Source organism: Saimiri boliviensis, chromosome 5 (genome assembly GCF_048565385.1).
Source record: "Saimiri boliviensis isolate mSaiBol1 chromosome 5, mSaiBol1.pri, whole genome shotgun sequence".
Taxonomy (NCBI): domain Eukaryota; kingdom Metazoa; phylum Chordata; class Mammalia; order Primates; family Cebidae; genus Saimiri; species Saimiri boliviensis.
Genome location: NC_133453.1, coordinates 117,048,403 through 117,073,740, shown reverse-complemented (window position 1 = coordinate 117,073,740; position 25,338 = coordinate 117,048,403). Strand labels below are relative to the sequence as shown.

At 47.3% G+C, this 25,338-nt stretch overlaps 1 protein-coding gene across 1 annotated transcript in view; it reads left to right on the top strand.

The window, feature by feature from the left end:
• Positions 1 to 3,191: 3,191 nt before the first annotated feature.
• The window catches only part of MARCO (macrophage receptor with collagenous structure), a 36,667-nt gene continuing 14,520 nt past the window's right edge, over positions 3,192 to 25,338 (top strand). The window contains exons 1-8 of the mRNA XM_003931543.3: positions 3,192 to 3,435; positions 13,811 to 13,912; positions 14,759 to 14,983; positions 16,118 to 16,153; positions 19,973 to 20,080; positions 20,161 to 20,205; positions 23,110 to 23,154; positions 23,460 to 23,567. Of these exons, the coding sequence (XP_003931592.3) occupies positions 3,339 to 3,435; positions 13,811 to 13,912; positions 14,759 to 14,983; positions 16,118 to 16,153; positions 19,973 to 20,080; positions 20,161 to 20,205; positions 23,110 to 23,154; positions 23,460 to 23,567 (766 nt within the window). The 5' untranslated portion in view covers positions 3,192 to 3,338. The remainder of the gene's footprint in view (positions 3,436 to 13,810; positions 13,913 to 14,758; positions 14,984 to 16,117; positions 16,154 to 19,972; positions 20,081 to 20,160; positions 20,206 to 23,109; positions 23,155 to 23,459; positions 23,568 to 25,338) is intronic.

Here is a 25,338-nt window from a genome sequence, read left to right as displayed (position 1 = left end):
CCACTAGTTGATAGGAAATCAGGCTCCATAGAGACCATTAAGAGCAGCCACACTTGTCCCAACACTCCTGTGTGATAAAGCATTGGGAGCCACTTGGCCATCACTTTAGAGAATATCAGGACTTGAGGCCTCTCCAAATGCACATTTAAATACTCCAATCCAATTATATGCATGCTGTCAGACAAATGAATTTCTTGGACAACTTGGTCTCCAAAGGCGGTCAACCACTTCACCCAGGAAGAAACAGCTGGATCTGTGTTCCTGGAGATAAAAGTGTCTGAGTAACACTTCAGGAGAGACTGTACCATATTTCCTAGATTGTGTGTTTTCTATCTTATAGAAAATTTAAAAGATTTCTAAGGGATTCATTGACAAGGCAGGAGTTTCATATTACATGCTCTCTCGATATAAGATGTTAGTCTACATATAGCCCTTTTGTTACAAATGTACTTACTTGTTTATTATTTTATTTGATCCACACTCCCATTCTGCGGGCAAACAGGGCACTCTGGGTGTCCCATTTTGTAATCGGGATGCTGAAGCACAGAGCTAATGAGAGAGCCAGGACTAGGGTGACAAATGAGGAGAGTCATTGTATGTGCAAGGTGGGATTCTGTCTTCCTTTAAAATGTTGACATTTTGTTCATCACAGAATTTTCGCATTTACTTTGATTTTTAAAAAATATTGCACTAAAATGTTATTTATCTTGATTATCTAATCTTTTGCACTCAAGGCTAGTGACTTATCGCTTCATCCTAATCCCTGAGTTCCAGATTCTACAGGGTGAATGGATTAGCTGGAATCATAGAAGGTATCCATTTATTACATGTGAAAAATGGATGAATATCAGTCATTTCATATGATTCAACCTAATGAATCCTCCTAGGATGGAGTCATGAGGCCACGCTGCACATGAATGCCTCATTATACTGCTCAGTGGTCCTAAGCCCAGTGCACATTAGAGCTCCTTCTGAAATTTTTATTAAAACCAGAGCCTCAGGCTTGGGATGGTAAACTGGCATATGTGTTTTCAAAAAGTTCCTCTGCTGCAAACCTCTGGATTGGAACCCCTGGATTAAACCAGAATTAAATCAGGCTATAGAGGCAGAGAGTCTGGATTCAAATTCTGATATAGCTCTTTCTAACTACACAATTTGAGGCAAGTTACAAGTTACGAGTGCTGAGCAATGTGTGTAAATGTCTAGCACAGTGCCTGGCATAACAGTAAATCCTGGATACTAATTGATGCTTGTACAACCCATTACTTAGTGTGGAGGCTCAGAGAAGTAAGTCAACCAAGGTCACACAGCAAGTTAATGAAAGAGTTGAATTTGGAACCCAAGTCTCTCTGGCCCCACAGCCGGAGGTGAAGTGACTACGCTTGACATCCACTAAGTGCTTCTTCTAAGAACAGGGATCCTCAATAATTAGCTCCTGATATTTTCTAATAAGTCCCCTCCCCACACCCATGAGAATCAAAGCTGAGCTGACCAGGCAGAGGCAGAGGCAGAGCAGGGAGTGCTGCTAGGCTGAGTGAGAGGTTATTTTGCCTGGGGGATTGACCTCCAGTGGGGAAATCCCCTGTCTCTTCAATTATCTGGCCCTATCTACCTCCCAAACTCTGGCGTGAGCCATCACTTCCTCATTTCCAGTTCTCCCCTTTAAATTTTTCTGTGCTGGCTTCTGCTCTTTGTCCTCTGGCAGAACCAGCGGCTTCCTGAATGTTGAAATTGTGGGCGCCACGGGGGACCCTCTGCTTTTCAGGCCACTGCTAGGAACTCACTTTCCTGAGTTTCATCTCCTTTCACTTTCTGCCATACCACAGGCCAAAGAAAGTGACTTATCCTGGCTCAGCTTCACCTCCTGCCACCTGTCTTCCTCACCTCTTACATTCCAAATAGGCCAAAAGTCTATGGCTCCCCTGTCCAGGGCTGTCCCACCTCTGAGATGCTGCCCTTGCCCTCCTTCCTCCCTGGAGGGCCCTTGCCTCATGTTGATCCGGTTCAATCCCCCTTATCCCTCTAAGCATAGCTCTGGTATCTCTTGATTCAGATGACAAAGCTTTTTGTCATATTTCTGCCCTGTCTCCCCTGCCTCCAGGCACTTCTGTCTTCTCAGGGACATCAACCTTTGCTGCACTTCACAGCAGTTTTTCTGGAATCTAGTTGTAGCTGCATCTGTCTTGCATGCTAGATTGTGAATATCTTTAAGGAATAAAAAAATCCATTTCTTCATCTCCTTGGCACCCAGCAGGCTCACAATGTCTCTAGTGGTAATAATAACAACATGATCATAGTGTTTATTACCTAACACGTCCATCCTAGCCACCTTACATTATTTAATTTATTTATTAAGGCTCACAAAATTAATATCTTCCTTATTTTTACAAAGAGAATGGTGGGATGCTCAAAGCTCATGTGATTTGCCCACGGCCAGACAGCTCCTGTGTGGAAGAGGTGGAATTTGAAGCCAGCTCTTAGTGTCTGGGTCTTAACCACCATGCTATACAGCATTCCTGGTAGACATGCCTGATAGGAGGGAGAGAGGGAAGTGATTTCTTTTCTTAAGGAGCTCAGATCTCACTGGGACCAGTACAAGGACACCTGTACACCTGTACACATGTGTGCTTATATATACACACACAGAGAGAGAACATGGGAAAACTATAAGAAAAATTACTGAGTGCTAAAATGTGTGGTTCAGAGCAGTGCTTCTCAAACTTTAATGTATATATAAATCGCCTGGGGATCTAGTTAAGCTGTAGATTTGGAGTCGATCTGATGGGGTGAGACAAGAGACTTACTGCTAGAATATGTGAACTTGCATTTCTAACAAGTTCTCAGGTGACACTGATACTGCTGGTCCATGGACCACACTTTGAGCAGCAAGGATGAACTCTAAAGGCTGAGGTAGGTCAGAGGAGGGAGATTTCACTGTGGGCTGGAGAGGTCCTGGGACAGTGAGCTGAGTCTGGGCCCATGGCAGGGATTGGTTGGCACTCTCTGGAGCCACCCAGCTTTTGGGTCTCAGGAACCTGGGAGTGAGGGGATGCTTTCAGAGGCCTGTAACTTGTGCCCCAGAGCTTCCTCAATCCCCCTTAATAAGCAGCGGCACTATACAGGAAATCCACATGTGATTAGCACATTTTTGAGAAATGCCCAATCCTGACAACGTCAGGAAACATTCTGAAAATTCAGAAATCAAAACCAAACGGAAGTGCTGCAAGGTTTACAACAAGCTATAGTGGTTCGATGGGAAGGATCTTTTTCCGAGTGGTTCCTCTTGAAGGGAGCATTTCTGCTGGCTCCAGGACTTTGGCCATCTATAAAGCTTGGCAATGAGAAATAAGGAAATTCTCAAGGAGGACAAATTCTTGAGTGGGATCCAACAAGCAGCTTTTGACCAAATGGCAATGGAGTCCTTCGAAATCAATGGTAAAGTACTATTCCCCAATGATGGAATTGACCAGAAATGTAGTCTTTCTGCTAGCAAGATACAAAAATAGACAAGTCAATAGAGAGTCTAGGTTTGCCCTATTGCTGCATTTTGCACCTAACCCTCACTAGTACGTGTCTGGAGTGCTTCAATTTGGAATTCCTGTAATGCTAATAATAATAGATGCTGTACCTTTAGCATATAGTCAGGTTTTTCTTAGCTTCACTTGTTTTAATTATACTTAAATATTTTTCCTTAGATATATGCCAATGTTTATTAAATGTCTCCTTTTTTATGAGTGTCATATTCTGACACACAGGCTGGGTGATAAAACGAAAACTCAAAACGGGGGCACTGAAAGGGGACCACAAAACTAAGGCACCACAGTTTTCAAAACACAGCTTCCTTAAAATTCTTTAAGGGGATATCTGTTTTAACTGATGTGCTGGTCAAGAAATATATTCTGTATTTTATGTTGGCTGACATATGTTCATAGTTTCACAATTAGTTTTTTCTTGGATTAAATTTAGGTCTGTAATATTCAGTCAATTCTGTTGTCTTTATTTTCTCACTTGGCATTCCACAGGTGATGTATTTTTTAAAATCTTCTAGAATTTGTAATATTTGAAGTCATGGGTGGGCTTGCATTCTACAAGGGATCTCTGATTTCCTAGTCTATGATATTCTCTTGGGCTCATCTTCCAAGGTGATCAGTCATTCCCACTCCCAGGCTTTCCTGGAAGTTGTCTATGCAGGAACGGTGATGGCTCTGTCTCCTGGCCAGAGTGTCTTTCGCATCCCACACCCGTCTGTCCAGGTCCCTGCATGGAATTTTTAGGGCTATAAAGATGAAGCATCTGGGGCTCTGCCTCTAGGAATTTGCAGTCTAATAACAGAGAAAGGCATGAGTGCTAATTACTATAATAATCACTGGCTATTTAGAAGTTCTCAGAATGCAGTATTGTGGATACATAACTGTTGAAGAGACTGAAGGTGTTCAAGCAAAGTCAGCTGATCAAACATACTCAGCACCTATTTCCAGCAGAGCACTGCACTCAGCACTGAGGAAACAGGCTTGAATAAATGTGGCTTCTGGCCTCTGGCAGGAGGGAACAGTGTGAGCCGCCCATTAACTGACCATTTCCACGTTGTGACTGAGATTTTCACATGAGGGATGGATCTAACTTGGTGTGGGGCCCTGGAGGGAAAAGCTGACACCTCTTTAAAGTTTAAATGATGAAGAGGGTCCATTAGAGAAAGAAGCTAGTGCCTAGGACAGGGGTGGATGCCACATGTTTGTACTGTATTCACAAGAAATATTCAGAGGAATATAAATAACTCCCTGCTGGTTCGCCAAAACTGGGAGGGAAAGATCAGTGGGTACTGAGGCTGGAACCAAAAAATTTGACTTCATCCTGAGGTCAGTGAGGAGGCAAGAAGAGGCTGATGTGGGGCTGAAAAGCACTAATGTGCATGTAAGGTTGCTCTTGGTCCTACCTGGGGAGGGCAGGAGAGAGAAGCTGAAGGCAGAGAGGGACTTGGCAACAGGAGGTGATGAGGAGCAGTGGATGCAAGGCAGGTAAAGAGGGAATGCTCTGGAGAAACACTAGAAATCAGATCAATTTGACTGCAATGGCAGGACAGGGCTCGGGGGGAAGACACAAGAGTTAAGGGTGAACCCCAGATTTCTGACCTGAGTTGTGTGTGTCATCAACTAAAAATGTAACCAAGCCAGTGCAGGAGTTTGAGACTGGCCTGGGCAACTTAGTGAGACCCTATCTCCACCAACAAATAATAAATAATTTAAAAGTATCTTACCAAAAAAATAAAACTACTTTACTTTGGATGAAACATTTCTTAAATGCATTTACAACATCCTGCCTTTTAATACAAAGATCGTGAAACACATAAAACTTTCTAGAAGAGTGCCATTATGTAGGATAATCACTGTGAGGCTTTGTAGCATTGACCCCTCAGGGCTGGCTCCCGGCATCTTACTTATTTTTTGACTGCTGAAGGTTTATTTATTTAGGGAATATTTATCTATTTTCTTTGAAAATACATTATCTTAAACTTCCCACATATGGTTCACCAAAAACAGCACTGGAAAACATTTGCAATGCCATTTTCCTCATTTATATTTCTCTATTGTTGTTAGTATTGAAATATAAAATGCTGTTTTTCCCTGATGATAAAATATTAAACTAGCTTTTTTTTTTTATTACTCAAAGATACTGGACTAGGAAAGTTTTAACCACACACTGAAGAAAATTTTGTAAGTGAATTTGAGAACTTTTGGAAGATAACGTTTAGTTTTTCTAAAATCAATCTAAAAAAATGATGAGGAGTGTAAATTTCACAGCACACCATCTGCAAGCACAGTGCCCCTTGCCTCCCTCTCTCCTGCCATCACCTCCAGCCTCCCTCATTAGAGCAAGCCTCTTTCATTCCATTATCTGCACTAGAATTAAGGTACTCTTTCTCTCTTTCTTTTCTTTCTTTCTTTTCTTTTTTTTTTTTTTTTTTTTTGAGACGGAGTTTCGCTCTTGTTACCCAGGCTGAAGTGCAATGGCGCGATCTCGGCCTCCTGGGTTCAGGCAATTCTCCTGCCTCAGCCTCCTGAGTAGCTGGGATTACAGGCACGCGCCACCATGCCCAGCTAATTTTTTGTATTTTTAGTAGAGACGGGGTTTCACCATGTTGACCAGGATGGTCTCGATCTCTTGACTTCGTGATCTACCCGCCTCGGCCTCCCAAAGTGCTGGGATTACAGGCTTGAGCCACCACGCCCGGCCTTCTTTCCTTTCTTATTCTAGCTTTTTAGAAGTGTAATTAATAATACAAACTGTATATATTTATTATGCACGCGTGATGATTTGATGTATGTATCCACTGACGAATGACCACCACAAACACTGCTTCAGTTTCCTGAAGGGATTTGACAAAGCGTTGGCTTCTGTGGCCCTCAGGGTCCCACAGAATCCCAGGTGTCTCCTCAGAGCCATACAACTGCTGTTTTGCACCACCATCCACCTCAACAATGGAACATTTGGGCTTAAACAAGAGAATTTACCTGTTGAGAATATCTTTCTGGGGTGTGTCTGTTTCTACCTTTTTGAAAACTACCAACCTGTGCCTGGCTTTAGGCTTCCTGTCGCACTTTTGGCCTGTCTGGTTTCTCAAGGACTTCGGTTACCACACAGTCAAGCACGTGTTAGGCTGTGCAATGTGATCTGTTGGGACCTCTTTTTTTCCTCTTCTTCTTTTTCGAGATTGAATCTTACTCTATCACCCAGGCTAGAGTGCAGTGGCACAATCTCAGTTCACTGCAACCTCCATCTCCCAGGTTCAAGTGATTCTCCTGCCTCAGTCTCCCTAGTAGCTGGGATTACAAATGTCTGCCACCATGACCAGCTAACCTTTATATTTTTAGTAGAGATGGAGTTTCACCATGTTGGCCAAGCTGGTGTTCAACTCCTGACCTCAAAGGACCCACCCACCTCAGCCTCTCAAAGTGTTGGAATTACAAGCATGAGTCACAGCACCTGTCAGGACCTCTTACCCCAACTTCTCAACTACTTCAGGCTTCCTGTCTTCCTTCATGATAGTCTTTCCACTAACTTCATTCTTCTCTTCTTGAGACAGAATGTTGAAACAAAATACACATAGAAAAGTTAAGGTTGTTTGTTTTAATTAACACTAACCATTGCCTCTCAGTAGAGTCTAACCCTCCCTTTCTTCCTTCCCTTAAGATACTCTAGAGTGACCTTTAGCAAACTGAAACCCTCAAGTCTGTTCAGGCTCAGTCTTGCTGACTTGACAGCTATTATTGCATGTCGTTGTCATGACTTTGCTCTTCATCATACCAATATTTCTCAACATCTTTTAAATATATGGCTTTACCATAGAGTTTTGCCTTAACTTTTGGTTGTGAAATAGTTATAGACTCAGAGAAAGTTGCAAAAAATGTTCAGAGAAGCCTTTCTAACCTTTGACTCACCCTCCCTCAGTGGTAACATCTTACATTGCATCAGTACAATAGCACAACCAGAAAATTGGTATTGGTGCAGTCCACAGAGCTTATTCATTAGTGGTCCATGCATTCCTCTGTGTGTATGAATACAGTTCTACCAATTCTGGGCTAAATAAACCCACATATTTCTCCCTGCCCCACCAGCAATCATCAGCCCCTGGCAACCACTAATCAGCTTCCCATCTCTATAATTTTTCCATTTTTGGAATGTTACATAAAGAAATTACACAATATGTGGCTTCTTTAAGACTGATTATTTTTTTCACATAGTGCAATTCCTTTGAAACCCATCGAAGTTGTGTCTGTCCATAGCTGGCTCTTCTTGTTGAGTAGTGTTCCATAATATGAATGTATCACAGATTGTTTAACCATTCAGCCAAAGAAGGACATTATTTAGGTTGTTTCCAGTTTGGGGGCTATTACAAATAAAGTTGCCATGAACATTTCTGTAAATGTTTTTGTGTGAGTTTAAGTTCTCATTTCTCCAGAGTAAACTCCCAAGAGTGCAATTGCTAGATTCTAAGTGTATGCTTGGTTTTACAAGAAGCAGTCACTATATTTTCCAGTGTGACTGTTCCATTTTACATTGCCAGCAGCAGTGTACGACTGATCCAGTATTCTCTAACCTTCCTAGCATTTGACATTATCACTATTTTTTTTTAATGTAGACATTCTCATAGGAATATAGAGATATTTCATTGTAGATTTAATTTACATTTTCCTAATGCCTAATGATGGTGCTATCTTCTCATGTGCTTAGTTACCATTTGCATAACCTGTTCAGTGAAATGTCTCTTTGTGTCTTTTGCCCATGTTTAATCGGATCTTTTTTTTTAACTGTTAAGTTTTAAGAATTCTTTATATATTCTATATATAAGTCCTTTGGCAGATATGCAATTTGAAAATATCTTCTCCCAGTCTGTAACTTGTGTTATGTTCATATCAACGTCTTTTACAGCCCAAAATATTTTAGTTCCGATAAGGTCTAACCTAACAATTTTTCCATCTATGGATTGTGCTTTTGGTATCAAGTCTAAGAACTCTTTACCTAGTAGCCCTTAGTGCTAAAGATTTTCTCCTATGTCTTATTCTAAAATGTTTATAGTTTTACCTTTTGTAGTTAAGTTCATGCTCTATTTCATTTTTATTTTTATATTTTAGAGACAGGGTCCCCCTATGTTGCCCAGGTTGGAGTGTGCAGTGGCTATTCACAGTGTGGTCGTAGTGCATTACAGCCTCAAACTCATGGGCTCATGTGATCCTCCTACTTCGGCCTCCCAAGTAGCTGGGGACTACTGGCTCACACTACCATGCCTAGCCTGTAATCCATTTTGAATTGATTTTTGTATATGGTATAAGGTTTAGGCCACGGTTTTCATTTGTTTTATTTTGTTGACCATGGATATATAGCCGGCTATTCCAGCACCATTTGTTGAAAGGCTATCCTTTCCCTATTGAATTGTTTTAACATCTTTGTCAAAAACAACTTGGGCAAATTTGTGTGCATCTCATTCTGCCTTCTTTATTCTATTCCACTGATCTGTATGACTATCTGTCCACCAATACCACAGTGTTTTGATTACTATAGTTATATTGCACGCCTTAATATCAGGTGACTTATTCCTCAAATTTTAGTCTTCTTTTCAAAATTGCTTTAGCTATTCTAGGGCTTTTGCCTTTCCATATAAATTTAAGTGTCAGCTTGCCTATACTTACAAAAAAAATCTTGCTGAAATTTTAATAGAAATTGTGTTACAGCTATACATAAATGTAGAGAGAATTGACATCTTTATTATACGTAGACTTACAAACTATGCATATTTCTCCATTTACTTAGGTCTTTGATTCTTTTAATTAAAAATGTTTAAAAAATTAGCATACAGATCTTGTACATATATCATTAGATTTATATCTAAATATTTCATTTTCTTCGGTGTAATTGTCAATTTTATTATGCTTTTAATTTAGTTTCTACTTATTGTTAGTATATAGAAACGTGTTGATTTTTATGTGTTGACATTGTATATTACAACTTTGTGAATTTATTTATTCATTCTAAAATTGTTTTGGAGGCAGTGGGGTATCACGATGGATGGGAAGCATGACTAGTTTTCAGCTCTGGACAGAGCAGCATGCAGAGGCTTACATTGTGAATTTTAGCTCCGTATCGACTTCAAGAACAAACCAGCAATCCTGAGAGGATCCACAGACCCTCTGAAGGAAGCGAACCACTCTGGTAGGACCCAATAGACACCCCAAATACTGTGAGTGCCCTAGCCATGGAAGTGGGAAAGGGAGACCCTTGTCTCCCGAATACACACCACAGTGGAGAAGCTGAAAGTCTGTTTGCAGAAGTTTCCGACTTTACCTGAAGCTGAATAGTTACAGAGATGAGCTAAGTGAAATACAGGGGTAGGAGCAGCAACGGAAAATCCCTGGAAGCTTGCTGGGTCCCCAAGCAACCCCTTCCTGCCTAACACCACGGGGATCCACAGGTGGGTAGCCAGAGGAGCAGGGGATAAAACCCCACAGGGAGGAGTTCTTTAGCATCCTGGCAACAACTCAGGGGAGGGTGTGAATTCAGCTGGCAGACTTCACAGGCAGAGGAAGAATGAAAGCTCTCTTCTTTTGCATCCGGAAGGCAGAAAGCCTAAGGAAACTTTTCAAGTCTATCTCACCCTCTGCCTGGAAACAGACTTGGAGCTGTTGGGAGTGGGGGGCACGATGGAAAAACAGGCCCTTTGGTTTGTGTGGGAGCTGATGGTCCTTCCCTACTACCTGGGCAGCAGAAGACAAAGGACACAAGATCTTGCATTGTCAATGTTATTCTGGTCTACTTTGTTTACCTGGTGCCGTTAGTGTTCTTGCTGGTCCCCTGCTGGTCCTGCCTGCAGGGAGAAAAGGCACTTTCTAGTACTGCCTGGTGCTACCAGGTAGGAAGTGAGATATACCAGGCCCACAGGGAAGACATCACTTCTCTGGGTCTGCTCACCAGGCAGCCCAGAGCTAGGGTAAAGTGGGGACTCCTGCTCGATGTCCACTAGCATGGGAGGACACCCTACCAGCACTCTCTGCTACCCCAGGAGGTGGCACACCTGGAAAGACTAGAATCTGTGTGCAGAGTTTTTTTTCTTCATTGGGATCTTTTACAGATTTGAAACATTATTTTTATTTCCCTCTGGAACCACGTTTTCATTGTGAGTCAGAAAATAGAGCTGTCAAATTTTTGAAACCTGCTTTCCTAAAATCCTTGTCCCTATTCACCATGGTTTACTCCACGGAAGCCCATTCTTATTTACTAGAGGCTGTTTTTATCCTCTCTGTACTGAGTGAGTTAGATAGGCCTATAGGCTTCATGTTCCCAGTTTCTAAAATACTTTGCCTCTATGCCAGGTGGTAGTTCTGACTTTAAACAGCATTCAGGGCCTGGATGGCTATCCATGAACTATTCTCACACTATTACCGTAACTCATTTTTTTTCTCATTGTGTCCTTACTCTCATGCCTTCCATCATGCTCTGACCACGTGGTTTTAAAATATCTGTATTTTCCATGCTTGCTCCCACCTCCAACCTCTGTAATACCGGTGTCTCTGAAGCACAGGTCACCTTTCCATTCCCATGATGTTATGTTTTATAAAGTGTAGTGCTGTCCCAAAACAGTGCTGTCCATGACACTGTATTTACCAATTTGCCATCCACCACTTTGTGTTCAATGTGAGGCTCCCCTTGTGTGACACCCATCTTCATCATGATGGTTGCATGAATACCTGAAGCCCTGAGTTGGATTCTTGATGTCCTTTCAATGCTCTAAACTCTGCACATGTTCAGCACTGAAACTTCTGCAGCCACTCATTCATTCATCTATTCAGTCATCGTCCTCACAGCATAGTGTGTGCCAGATACCATGCTGGTGCTGGAATACAGGTCAAAAAGCTTCCAGGCCATTTAGGAAGACAGAGACATAAACAGACATAATCCAGGGTGATCAGTGCTATGGCAGAGAGAAACAGAGTGATGTGGGAGAGCTGGGGGAAGGCAGGTTCCACCCAGCCCAGAGGAGCCAGAGAAGGTATCCTGAAGCAGGAAGGGCTCTACTGAACTTCCAAAGGGTGGGCAGAAATTAGTCTTGTGAAAGAGAAGGAAGAGAGCCAGTATTCGGGGAACATACATCACCCCAAGTCAGAAGGATGCAACCATTTGTCATCTGGCCTAGCCATTGGTCAGGATCCATGTGGAGGTGTGACATGGAAACGCAGCCACAGGAGAGCTGGCCAGGGGGCTTCAGGTGCCAGGCTGGGAGCAGTGAGCCGTCACTGCAGGGCTAACAGCAGGGAATGACTTGGCCAGGTTGTGGATTGTGGGGCTCACTCAAGCTGCTGTGTGAGCCTGAATTTTGTGGGGTGGGGCATGGAGGAGAAGGGGCACTCCATGCTAAACTGAGTATAATCAAATACCACTAGCTAAACAAGCAACCCACCAACAAAACCGTTTCTCTCTGTGCTGCCAGAGCTACCCCTAGATCATTATTCACCTGGGTAATTCTCAAGCAGGGGTCCCTGCCGTGCAGGTATTGAAAGGAGTATCAGCAGGGTAAAAACACAGGAGCTGCAGGGGATAGAAGAAGATTTGGGATTTAAGTGGATCTGTCACGTTAGTCAACTGATAACCCATCTGCCCCTATCACAAAAGCAAACATGGTTGGGCACACATGCCCTAGGCCTGCTTAATTATAATCTCTTTCCCTTTCAGATGTGCACTTGGGGTCCATTTCAGCTGGATCTTTCTTAGGGGCAGTGGTCAGTGCAGGCTGGTGAGGGAAGCTCAGGCCTTGGAGTTAGACCAACCTGGGTTCACGTGCCTACCGTGTCACCTGTCACCTTAACTTTTTGATCCCAGCTCTCTCCTCCGTAAAGGAGTGTGACCATGCCTACCTTGCAGGATTGCTGCAATGGCTAGAGGTGATGTTAGTAAATACCTGCTATGGAATAGGTGCTCATTTAACGTGAGCATAGGAAGCTGCAGGGCCTTCTGCAGGCTGTGGTCCTCCCTTTAATACCCATAAACAAGCCAGAGTAACAGCCGACGAGAGACTAGAGTCAGGACTTCTAGGCGAGAATTACTACATCCTCTTTTGCAGTGTCACAAACTGAAAATAGCTCATCAAAAGGGAAATGTTAGCCTGAACTGTGGCTTTTGTCCCTAAGGAATATTGGGCAGCTAATCTCTCTCTGCAAAGAAAACTAGGAAAATATCCATGAAAATCTTTCATTGTGAAAAGCAATGTGTGGTATTTTGTGTACTGTGATATCATTTATAAGATTAAAAGAAAAAAGTCTGTTTCAGACTATATGGGTTTGTAGAATTTCTGGGCAGGAAGAATGGAGGATGAACACACCCTGGAGTGCTAATAGAGCATATCTCGTTGGGTTAGGACATTTGGGGGTTGAGGGATGATTATTACTCTTGTCATGTACTGTACATTATTTGATAAAATATATCAACCATGGTTTTTGTTTTATTTATTTTTTTGAGACGGAGTTTCGCTCTTGTTACCCAGGCTGGAGTGCAATGGCGCGATCTCGGCTCACCGCAACCTCCGCCTCCTGGGTTCAGGCAATTCTCCTGCCTCAGCATCCCGAGTAGCTGGGATTACGGGCACGTGCCACCATGCCCAGCTAATTTTTTGTATTTTTAGTAGAGACGGGGTTTCACCATGTTGACCAGGATGGTCTCAATCTCTTGACCTCGTGATCCACCAGCCACGGCCTCCCAAAGTTCTGGGATTATAGACGTGAGCCACTGTGCCCGGCCCACGTTTTACTTTTATAATTTAAAAATCTAAAAAAAAAAAAAAAAAAAAAAAGACCTAGACATGAATTCCAGATCTGCTTCTCATAACCTACTAAGTTACTCAATTTCTCCAAGCCTCACTACTTGTTTGCTAAATGCGGACAATCTTCCTTCTCCCAGAGTTTTGAAATTTAAACACATTAATTCATAATTCATTCCACAAACACAGATTGAGAACCCAGCAGGGTCAGGCACCATGCTGGGACTTCAATGGTGAACAAGGTTGATCTAACACCTCTTCCGGCAAATGATATATGGCACAGATTTTTGTTTGCCCAGCCACACAGATGAGTGACCAGCAGTGGGAATTTTTGCTTTGTGGCAAGAAGGAGGATCAGGGGGATGATTTGGGGGTCATGAGCTTTTGGTGTCTTTCCCAGCTGACCTCACAGGATGCCCCCTGCTCACATGGAGTAGGGCCCGGAGGAGGCGGGGACTCCCTGTGCTGTGCTCTCCGCAGCAGCAGCCTTCTGCCTGGCTTGTGTTTCAGATCCAAAGCCCAAGAGGAGAAATGGGGTGAACTTCTGTCTGGCCGTGGTGGTCATCTACCTCATGCTGCTCACCGTGGGTGCCGGGCTGCTGGTAGTCCAAGGTAAAGCAGGCCTGGCCCTGTGTAGTCCCTCCTATGGGGGAGGGGTGACCCAGCAGCCCCTCTTATGAAGGGCTCTGAGTGAGGGGAGAGCCTTGGGCCACTGCGCCCATCTGCTGGGAGAGAGTCTTAGCCCCTGGCAGCCACAGTGATGGGAGGAGTGAAGAGGCAGTGTATGTTGTGTGTATGTGTGCATGAGAGAGCCAGAGAGACCCTGAGAATGCACTAGTGAGCCTGTGTGTGTCTAAGCAGTGAAAGATGCAATAGTTTCACACAGGGTATGCCACACGCATCTGACATCAAAGAGTACCAGTCTCTGAGTGGGAAGGGCTTTGCTGATCCAAGTGTCCATTTGATCATGATTTGACTTTTGAAGTAATCCCAGTCTTAAGGTTAAAGTCATGAAGTAATTCCGTGAGCAGACACTGAAGTTACTCAAGAACACTGAATGCACAGTTGTCATAAACATGTCATGTATGTATTAAGGTCACACACGAATGCAGCTTGCACATATTTAGGTCAGACCAGCATGTTAGTTGTCACGCATCCACGCCCGGAACATGCAAGGTCTTAACTGCCTGAAGGTTGGAGATTGATTGTGGATGCAGTAGGCACAGCTTTAGGCCATGCAGAAATGTTTTGTGGATGTGCCATGTCATGCCTGAGTGTGGAGCACACATGGTCAAGATGCAGAAAAGGCTCTGGGGTCACACTAGGTCCTGACAGCACATGGACTTTGTGTGTACGAATTCAGGGCCCCTAGAACTTACGCACACATGACACAAGGATGTCAGGGATATGCTTAAATGCCTCAGTCCCTAAAAGAAGGCTGTGGGGTGGGGGGTCTAGTTCTGAATCTGCAGGAGCGGCTCCGGGTCCTAGAGATGTATTTTTCCAATGACACTCTGGCCGTTGAGGACAGTCCATCCTTCTCCTTGCTGCAGTCAACACACCCTGAAGAACACCTGGCTCAGCGTGCATCAAGGCTGGAAGTCCTGCAGGCGCAGCTCACCTGGGTCCGTGTCAGCCACGAGCACTTGCTGCAGCGGGTAGACAACTTCACTCAGAACCCAGGTTTGGCCTCCTCCCCTCTGGGTTGGGACTTCTCAACAGAGGTCTGGGAGACAGCCTGATCAGGAACCAGGAAACTGAGGGCTCTGTCCAAGCAAAGTGTGACCTCGAGCCAGGGACTTAGAGCAACCACCTTAATGCCAAGCCTGACCCCAAAGTCCCCAGATGGATCTAGAATGTCTAAGAGGGAGGTAGGACACAGAGCCTGGGGCAGTTCCCTGGACCACTCCCCCACAGCTGACTTACCCTGATGTGAGGTGGGAAGAGAGCAGCTGAAGGCACCAAACTCGTCCAGACAATGTGGGGACTTTGGAGGGAGGGGAACAGCCGGGCCTGCTGGGGGACACACAGTGGCTTGGGTGGTAGGGTTGAAGGCAGGAGAAAACTGAGCCAAGGGTGAAAACCTCAGGGTGCCCTTTCCCTCGGTGCTCTTAGGGCCTTGCAGCTGCACCCTCTCCTCTCTCAGGCTGCCCCAAAATGGGAAGAGCTTTGCCCTCAGACAGTTTGGGCAAAACCGGCTGCTAGGTGTGGTCCAACCGTCGTAGGGTTTACCCTGTGACACAGAGCTTCACACCCAGTGGGGTTCCTTGCTCTGGGCCCTGTGTGAGCTAAGGCTTGGGAAGGTGAGCCCATGACTGAGTCATGTGACCAAGGGGTATGCCCAGCACAGGACCCAGGAGGCAAATCCTGGGAGCAAAGATGAAGGCTGAGTGGGGGTGTGAGGAGGGTCAGTAGCTGTGGGCAGATGGATGGAGTCCAGGCTCGGACACTCAGACACCGTGGGAGTGTCACTTCCTTCCTTGAAATGCGAAGAAGCTCATTTTGACCAACACGAGGGAGTTCTACCTCCTCGGGCTGGTTTGATGCAACCTCGTTTCCCCACCTCCAAGGCTCCCAGGGATCTACAGGTCTCAGGGTGCAGTTCACTAGTTACAGTTAAGCATCTGGCTCTTTCCAAGGACTCTTTCCCGAAAAGCAGCCAGGTATTTTGCCCCTATTGTCCAAACCCCTGCGGTCTGATGGGAGCCTCACATGGGAGTACTCAGCCTCCCACTGCAGAGCCTGGCCACTCTCAGCTGGGACTAGAGCCAGGAGTGCCGCACAGCTCAGCTGCAGCTCACTCTCCTTCCCTTGCAGGGATGTTCGGAATCAAAGGTGAACGAGGCGCCCCAGGTAGGTTCATTTCCACTCACACCCACCCTGCTCTTTTCCCAAAACCTCCCCAAAAGGGCCCCTTGGCCAGTGTCATTCTGGGTCTGGACATCTGACCCCAGCTTACCTTCCCCTGTCCCCACAGCCTTCCTTTGTCTTGGGCTGGGTCTCTTCTCTGTTCCCTGACCTTGATTGGACTCCCAGTCCCTGGGCTCTCATCCCCCTCCTTATTTGAAGTGGCTTCCTCTCCCCACCCTACCCATCCAAACCTAGCTACCTTCCCAGGCCAGGCCAGGCAGCATCCCAGCTGCCAGGGCAGCCTTCTCCCCCGGTTTCCCATAAGCACTCCTTTTAGGTGACTCTTACCTGCCACATACACAGCACTTCCCACCAGAGGTGCTGGGCTCATTTCCACGGTGTCTGAATCCTCTCTCCTGCAGGGCAGTAATGATGGGAGGTAGGTGTCACAGAGGCACGGGCTGTGCGGTCAGGCCGACCTGAGCTCTAATCCTGGGTCTGGGGCTCACTGGCTGTGTGACTCTGGGTCAGTTGCTTCAGTTTTCTGGAACCTTAGCCACTCACCTGTGTAGAAAGCAGTGGAGATAATCTGACTTGCCTCACGGAGTTGCTGTAGGACTCAAGTGAGATGCTGTGCAAAAAATGTCTGACAATGGCGTGTGCTTTCTAAGGACAAGGCTGTGGCCTGTTTGCCTTTTCTTCCCTCCTCAACCCACGTGGGTGTTGTGTTGCACACACGCTTCACTCACACCCCTGTTCCATCTCTTCAGCTGAAATTTCCCCCTGAGGATAAATATATATGCCATTTTGGGGATAGAATCCTTTGGTCTCGTCATATTTCAAGGATGGCCCAGATCACGCCAGTGGCCAGGGAGGGTTTTGAGGCAGCCTTGCAAAGTGACGGAAGCAGGGACTTGGGAGACTGGTGGACCTACGGAAACCCTGGGTCTGCCCCTGTAAACTGGGTGGCACTGAGCAAATCATGTTTCTGAGCTCTGTGTCTTCCCCTGTAAGATGGGCATACTGGTAGGACCTCCTAGAATTGGTGTCAGGATAAAACAATAAATGCAAACTTCTTAGTCCAGTGTCCAGCAGAGAGCAGGTACTTGATGATGTTCTTTTCATTATTATGATGACAATTATCTGCTGTTATTACAGCTGTTATTCTGTTCGTTCTTGAGAAGACTAAATGCTAAGGCTAGGAGAGCCTTCAGCCTGATGAATGTGGCTCCTCTCCTTCAAGGAGGGGTAGTTTCAACAATTTTAATTGCTTTTGCTGACAGAATCAATGCTAAGCCTCTTCTCACCCACCCTAGGCACAGTGCTGCCCACCTCATTCCAGAGCACAGAACACGATCTCCCTCTGGGCTGTCTCTCTCTGTATGCATATAGTTGTATGTACATAGAGAAGATCTCTAACTCTCTCTCCATGTCTCTCTCTCTCTGTATGAATATAGATGTATGTACATACAGAGAATCTCCAACTCTCCATGTGCCTCTCAGTCTCTCTCTGCCTCTGACTTCTGTCTGTCTCTCTTTCTCTCTCTTCCCACTCTTTCTTCTTGTGCTCAGAAACCAGAGGCTGGAAACTTCTTCCAGTGGCTGGGGCTACAGAAGTCTCGGCTCCTCCTCAGGGACCACCTGCGTCTCCAGATTCCCTGCCCATCACCCTTTCCCACCCAGGGAGGCTGTGTTCTCTCCCCTTCCCCATGGCTTGCTTTGCCTGATCAGGGCTCCCCAGAGACTCCTTTGCTGAAAAGCCCCCGGAGACACATAGGTGGGCAGGGGAGGAGAGCGGGGTCTGGAATCCAGAAGTCGTGGTCTCCTCGGAGGCAGCCCGCCTGTGGAACCGCCCTCCCATGCAGGCTGCTTGGAACACAGTCAGGGGAACCGCCCCTCAACCAAGCTTCAGGGAAGGCGATTGCAAAACCCACCTGCCTCTCTGTTTCCCTCCCCTATCCACCCTGGACTTCTTTCGTTTCTCCCAAGAAACATTTATTGAATGTTCCATAAGGATGAGAAACCTCTGGGGATCCAGACATGAAGAAGACAGACGAGGCCATGCCCTCATGGCCTTGCTGTTTAGGAGGCAACCGGTTTGGAGCCTGATGTAGTCACAGCCCTGGCCACTGCTCTGAAAGGATGGGGCGGTTCCCTGGGTAAGAAGGCAGAGAACTGGTTTGAGCTGCCTGCCGGCAAGGCAGAGAAAGCCAGGTGTGCAAAAGCCCTTGGGTCAGGAGGGAGCTTGGTGAGTCAAAGACCACAGAGAAAGAAGGTTCTCTGAAGCACAAGAACAAGGGAGTGATGCAAGAAGATGAGGCTGCGGAGGGGCGAGGATGAGGCAGGCCCTGAGGGCACCCCTGGTTAAGCACAAGGCACTCTGCTTTATGCTATGTCGACTCCTCACACTAACCCCAAGCAGCTGTTGCTATTAATCTCATTTCACAGATGAGGAAACAGAGGCTCAGAAGCACATCGACTTGCTTAAGATGTTGCAGGCAGGTTTGGAGAAGCCGAATTAGGGTCCTGAGCCTGAACCCTATCCCTATCCCCGCCCCAGTGGACCAGGCCAAGACAGTGGACCCAGAACAGCTTGCACTGCTCTGCCTGAGAAGGGGTGGCAGCGATTCTGGCACAGGATGGGCACAGGATCCTAGGGTCTTACCCTGAAAAGCCCCTTCTAGCCTGGGAGTAATGGGGCACTTTCCCCCAGAAGTGCCAGGTGCAGAAACCTCCAGCTTTGATCGCCCAGGAGGAGGGACAGCCCTGCAGGGGAGGGGGCTTATCTCCAGCATCACGGGGTCTCTGAGGTTCTTGTCCCTCCCTTTGGCCAACAGTATAGTAAGAGCCCCTTTCACTGGGTTTCTTCCGTGTGCCATGGCCTCGGTAGTCCTCCCGAAGACCCTGTGGGGTGGAGGTGCTATTCTCATATGCCGCACGGGAAACCAGGGCTAGGCCGAGTGAAGGTCCCTATCCAGGTCACACCACTTCAGTGGAAGCTGATGTCAAACCCTGAAACAATTCTCTTTCCAGAGATTCATCTGAAAGGGGCCCCGTGCCGAAGTGAGAGGTTCTAGTCCCCAGCTGGAACTTCATCCTTCCAGTCTTGTATATGTAAAATGAAGGGACATGTGGATCCCACACGTTGGACTGGAATTCTACTTTGAAATAGAAAGCACATCACAGGCTTCATCACCACAGTGTCTTGGCAAGGGTACAGGCTTTGCCCTTGGGAGACCTGGAATCTGGCCACACTCTAAATGTGAGACCTCAGGCAAGGCCTGGGCATCTCAGAACATCACTGCCTTCCTCGATGATGGGGATGAGGAGCCCTGTATCACCGCTCTGGTTGTGAGATTCCAGTGAAACTCTGTCTCCAAAGTGGCCCTTGGAAATGGTAGAGAATCATGTGAGTCGTAGAAAGTATAGGCTCCATTTATCCAGAGCTTGCCTTGTGTGTTTTCCATGATGGTTCCCACGTGGTAACCTCAAGACATCCCTGTGTAACTAGTGCACTAAGCCCATCTTACTGATGAGGGAGCTGAGGCTCAAAATGATGATGTAACTTGCACAAGGTCACCCAGCTACAGGGGCAGTGCTAACACTGCACCCAGGTCTGTCTGACTCAGTGTCTCTCTCTTGCTTTGAAGGCTATGGGCTTCCTGGAGGAGGAGCTCCGTCTTCTTTCCTTCCTTCCACACAGCTGGCTCATCCCCATGCTCAGTGAACGTTTGTTGAATGAATCACCATGTGAGTGATTGCATGGCATTGTCGCCCCACCCTGTTAGCTGATTCACTGGTGTCTCTGTTTCTCTTCCTCAGGTCTTCAAGGTCTCAAGGGGCACATGGGCATGCCTGGTGCCCCCGGCTTGCCGGGGCCACCTTCTGAGAAGGGAGCCAAGGGGGCTACAGGACACAATGGAGCAACAGGTACTGGGCTTTGGCTCCTGACCCTTAATTGTTTTCCTCCTCCTTCATTGGCTTCACTCTGAATTCTCTTTCCCTTTCAGGCCCCCCGGGACCCCAAGGGCCACCAGGAGTCAAGGGAGAGGCCGGTGAGTAGGTGCTGGGTGTGTGCCCAGGAATATACAGCAGTCTTCTCAGAGTGACTGCTGCAGGCTGCAGACACAGCCTCCTTGCAGAATCTGGACCCCTGAGGAGTCTGTGTGGGAATGGGGGCCTGCATGGTGGGAGACCCCAGAGGGGCTGAGAGGCTGGGAAGCACCCTTTCTGGTGGCGAGGGTAGAGCTGGGCAGCAGCCCTCAGGGGCAGGTCCAGCTAGATGGCCTTTGGCCTGGGTGGGGCTGGCGGGTATGACTCCTACTCACTCTTCTGTGTGAGAATATGAGTCTGCCAGGGCCGCCGGGGAAAGTCGGGCTCCTTGGTCCAGCAGCGATTCTGGTGTCAACGCATTTGCGCCTCCTTTTCGGACTAGCTCTGTGCCCTTGGGAACATTCCCTGATGTTCCCAAAGAAACTGAGCCTCAGTCTCTTTTTCTGTGATTCAGGATGAGAGGGCTGCAGAGGGCTGCTGGGGGTATTAGAGACAATGACCCAGAGCCTGTGATCATTGCTAATACTAAAAGTATTTGTTTCCATTTCTTTTAGACTGTTGCCTAATTCTGCCCAGCCGTCTTATTAATGCCTTTTGTGTTTTCCATGATGGTTCCCACGTGGTAACCTCATGGTTATATTAATATAAATGGGCTCACAGGGCCCAGTCAGAGAGGGAGGGACCCAGAGCTGTTCCTCCCCAGGGACAAACCCAAATATTGGTCTTCCATTTCACTCTGCTCCCATCCACCCTTCCTTTAATCCCTCCGACTTGCAAATCCCCTGAGGGGTTGCGGCTGCTGGGACATGAAGATGCAAAGACATTAAGACGTTTACTAGACAAAACGCAGATGAGAGGATTTATGAGGGAGTGGGGAGTAAACAGACCCGGTCTCTAAGCCTCCAGGCCACTGAGGCAGAAAGAAAACACCACCAGTTACAAGAAACTTGTTAGGAGGGAGAATCCTCCCAAAACTGATTTTGGGAAGGAATTTAATAGAAGGGATCCCAAAGAGCCTATTGATCTGTGTCCAGCAGGGGGTTTTCTGAGGAGGGTTTAAGCGGGGAGGATAGGCGGGCCGTAAGAAGGAGGGAAAGTTTATGGTGCAGTCAGCGGTGCACACAAACATTCACGCCACACACTCACACTCATGTCTGAGGGCACATCTGTGCACATACTCACACTCACACACAAACATAATCACACTCATACACACACAAACACTCACATACACACCCATACTCATGCACACCCATGTCTGAGCACACATCTATGCACATATTTGCATTTCATTCATGCCTTCACACATTCGAATACGTTCACACCCCCGTGCACACACACACTCACACCCAGCCCGTGGGGGCTTGAGCAGAGCAGGCTCACTCAGAGGTTAGTGGGTCTTCCTCCCTCCTCTTTCCTCCAAGAGAGAGGGACTTGGGCTGGGTGCTAGAACTCACCAGAGTGGAGTCACTGGCTGGCTTGAAGGGACAAGTTTGAAGCCCGAAGAGCTCAGTCATTTCCTTCAAGAAGGAATAGAGCAGAGCCTCCCCTTCTCTTTGGGGCTCTGACAGGCAGGCATACCACACAGCCCTGACAGAGGGCTCAGAGCAGGACTGTGCAATCAGTAGCACTAGAAGCAGGCAACCCCTTCTTCCACCCAAATCCTCTGGAACCCACAAACATGAAACAGATCCACAAAGCAGACTACAGTGGTTCCATAAGAGTGTGGAGCCCAGAGCCCATCTGTGCCTTCTGCTTGGGCCCCACTGGCATCCTCGGGAAAAGCTTGTGTAATTCAGCAACTCACTTAGAGCCTCTCTGTATACACCCCCTCCTCTCGCTCCTCTCCTTCTCATCCTTTTACACTTTGCCTCCTGGATTCCTCAGTTTCCCCTCATACTTTTACTCTTCCTCTCCCCAACAGATCTCTCCCTGCCCTCCCTCCACCCCCGCCCCCCCGCCCCGGGAACACCCAGCACCTCCAGTCTGTACTCCACATGGTGGCCTTGGATCCCTGGGCCATGTGGGTGGGAATCACCACTTCTCAGTTCCATTTTTGTCTTAGAGCACTAATTATGCATCTGCTGAGGACCAGGTAGTCATTACCAGCCCCATTTTATACATGAGAAAATTGAGGTGCAGAATATTTAAGTGGCTTTTCCAAAGTCATCCATCCTGTGGAGTGACAGAGCTACAATTCAAACACACTTGCCTGACTCTACAGCCTTTCCCGCACTGCCGTGCAAGATATATTCCTAGGTGCTGTTCTGGGCCTTTGGGAAGAGAGTTGTCTTAGCCTGTTTTGTGTCACTATTACAAAATACCTGAGACTGGGTAATTTACACAGAAGAGAGGTTTACTTAGTTCATGATTCTGCAAGCTGGGAAGTTCGAGACTGGGCTGCTCCCTCTGACAACTTCTGGTGTGGGCCTTGTGCTGAGTCAAAACACGGTGGACACAAGGAACTAGCTCTCTTGGTAACTAATCTAGTCCCACAAGAGCAAGAACTCACTGCCTCTTGCCAGATGGGATTAATCTCTTTATAAACGATCTGCCTCTGTGACCCAAACACCTCCTTACTGGGACCTGCTGCATTAAGGACCAAGCTTCCAACACATGAACTTTTGAGGGACACTCTCAAACCATAGCAAAAGCAAACACTGACTGGAACTGCCAGGGACTCTGCTGTTTGTGTTTGTGCAATCCTGTGTGTGTGTGTGTGTGTGTATGTGTGTGTATGTGTGCACGCGCGCACGCACACAAGAGAAAGAGAGAGAGAGAGAGAGAGACTAAGATCTCCTCCTGGACACCTTACCCAACTGAGGGGGTCTGAAATGTCAGCTCATTGAAGACATTCTAGACATTCTCAGGTCACAGCAACTGAGCTCTTTTTTCCTTCTTCACAGGCCTCCAAGGACCCCAGGGTGCTCCAGGGAAGCAAGGAGCCACTGGTAACTTGTGCTTGCTCTGCTAGGAACCCATGATGCATTGCCTGAGGCACCCAGGCAGTTGCCCCCCCCGAATCCTCTCTCCACAGCCCCACCCCAGTCCCAGATGGTTGCTGCCCTCCCCACAGTCCTCTTCGCTTGAGTCCTGTCACCTCATCAAGACCACTCAAGAAATGAGCTAGCACATCCCCAGATTTCCTCTGGGAGTCCCATTCCCTTCTCCCCCAGATGCTTCCTGCCACTTTGCCTCTCGTAGCCTGTCCCCAAAAAGCTGGTGAAAGCCCACCTCACCAGCCATTCTCTTGCAGGTGCCCCAGGACCCCAAGGAGAGAAGGGCAGCAAAGGCGATGGGGGTCTCACTGGCCCGAAAGGGGAAACTGGAGCTAAGGGAGACAAAGGAGACCTGGGCCTCCCAGGTGAGGGCCGTACTGAGGGTGTCAGTGCTCGCCAGGAGGACTGAGGGAACTGGGGTCTGACCTCTGAGCCACTGGGTCTATTCAGTGCCCATTGAGGGCAGGGCTGTGCTCTGTCTATGGGAATCTCTGGTGCACCACACATAGTCTCTTCTTTCCAGGTGAGCAAAGAGATGCAATGTGAGAGGGAGAACAATGTCATTCCAGGCATAATTATGGCAAGCTGGGGCACAGGCAGAGCTAGGAGCTCAGAGAGGAAGCTGAAGGGATGAAGAGGGGGCCTACACTGAGCCTTGGGAAAGTAGGGCAGACTGACTGTTGTCAAGTCCAAGGGGGTTGATTCCAGGAGGCAGACCCCAGGCAGCCAGAATCCCCCGTTGATTGTGGGTGCTGTCTCCAGAACACTGTTCCTCAAGCCATGGGCCATGTATAAGAGCTATTTGGGTGCTTGCTGAAAATGCAGGGAGGGCTTGAGGGTCTGTTTCAAATGCCCTGGATGGTTCTAACCTCAAAGGTCTAGGCACCATACTCAGAGAAACACTGGCCTAGGGGCTCTGGACCTGACTGGGCATGCCATGCTCTCTGCCTCTCAGCCTCCTGCAGCCATCGGAGAGGCTCTGCCGTGAATGGCAGAGAATGAGGATTCTGGAGCCAGGTGGGCTTGGTTCCCGTCCTTGCTCTGGACCTGTTCCCTGTGTGACTAGCACAATACTTCACCCTTCTGAGCTTTAACTTTCTCATTTTAGAAAAGAATGGTAATTAAATGAAAATGATAATTAAAGTAGACATCTCTTACAAGACCTTAATAAGGGAGAGAGACCATGTTTTCAAGCTGTCTGCCACATGACAGTCACCAAGTACGTGATAACTAGTAATAGTAGGAGTAGTAGCAGTAGTTATCCTGTAAGGTAGAAAGGGAAGGACTGCAGTTTCAAGATCAGACAGACCTGGCTCTGATATGGCTCACTGACTGTGTGACCTTGGGCAAATGATTTAACCTCCCTTAGCCTCAATGTACTCACCTAGGAAAGGGGGCTAATAATAATACCAATCTTTCATGAGGATGAATTACTGCAGGAATATAAGGCTTGTAAGATGTGTACCACTGTACCTGGCACATGCGAATTCCTTACCAAAAACTGGGAAGGCTTGCTCTCAAGAAGACAGCCATTAGTAGGGATGTATCATCCATCCTCAAATATTTAAAGGGCATTTGTGGGAAGGAAAATGGTCTTTCCCCGAGTGGTGCCCAGTAGAAGAATAAGGACCAATGGACTAAGATTTCAGGAGAACCAATTGTGCTAAGGCAAGGGAGGAAGAATGATTCCGAATTTGGGGCTGACCCACGATGAAATGGGTGGGCGTGGGTCTCAGCGGAAAGCTGACTGCTGCAAGGGGATGAGAAGTTGCAGAATTCTCCTACCTGGGCTGATGGGGGATACTGGCACCAGGCAGGTGGTTGGGTGGCCGACCTCTGAGGAGACTTCCAAAGCTGAAACAACACAGTTCTCTCCATAGATGGCAAAGGGAGACCCAGACTTTCTCAAGGTGGTCCCACCAGCCCCAGAAAAGGGGCCACAGCCAGGTCTTGGCCCACTGAGTCTGAGTCATGCTGCTTCCCACCTATACTGTCCCAAAGGCGAGCATGGAATCCATATCCAGACTCAGGCCTGGAAACGCTGTGATCAGCGAGGGAAAAGGCAGCAGTTTCAGTTCTTCAGAAATCAGGGCTCCGGCCCACCCCTCCTCTTCCCAGATTTCCTCTCCCAAGATC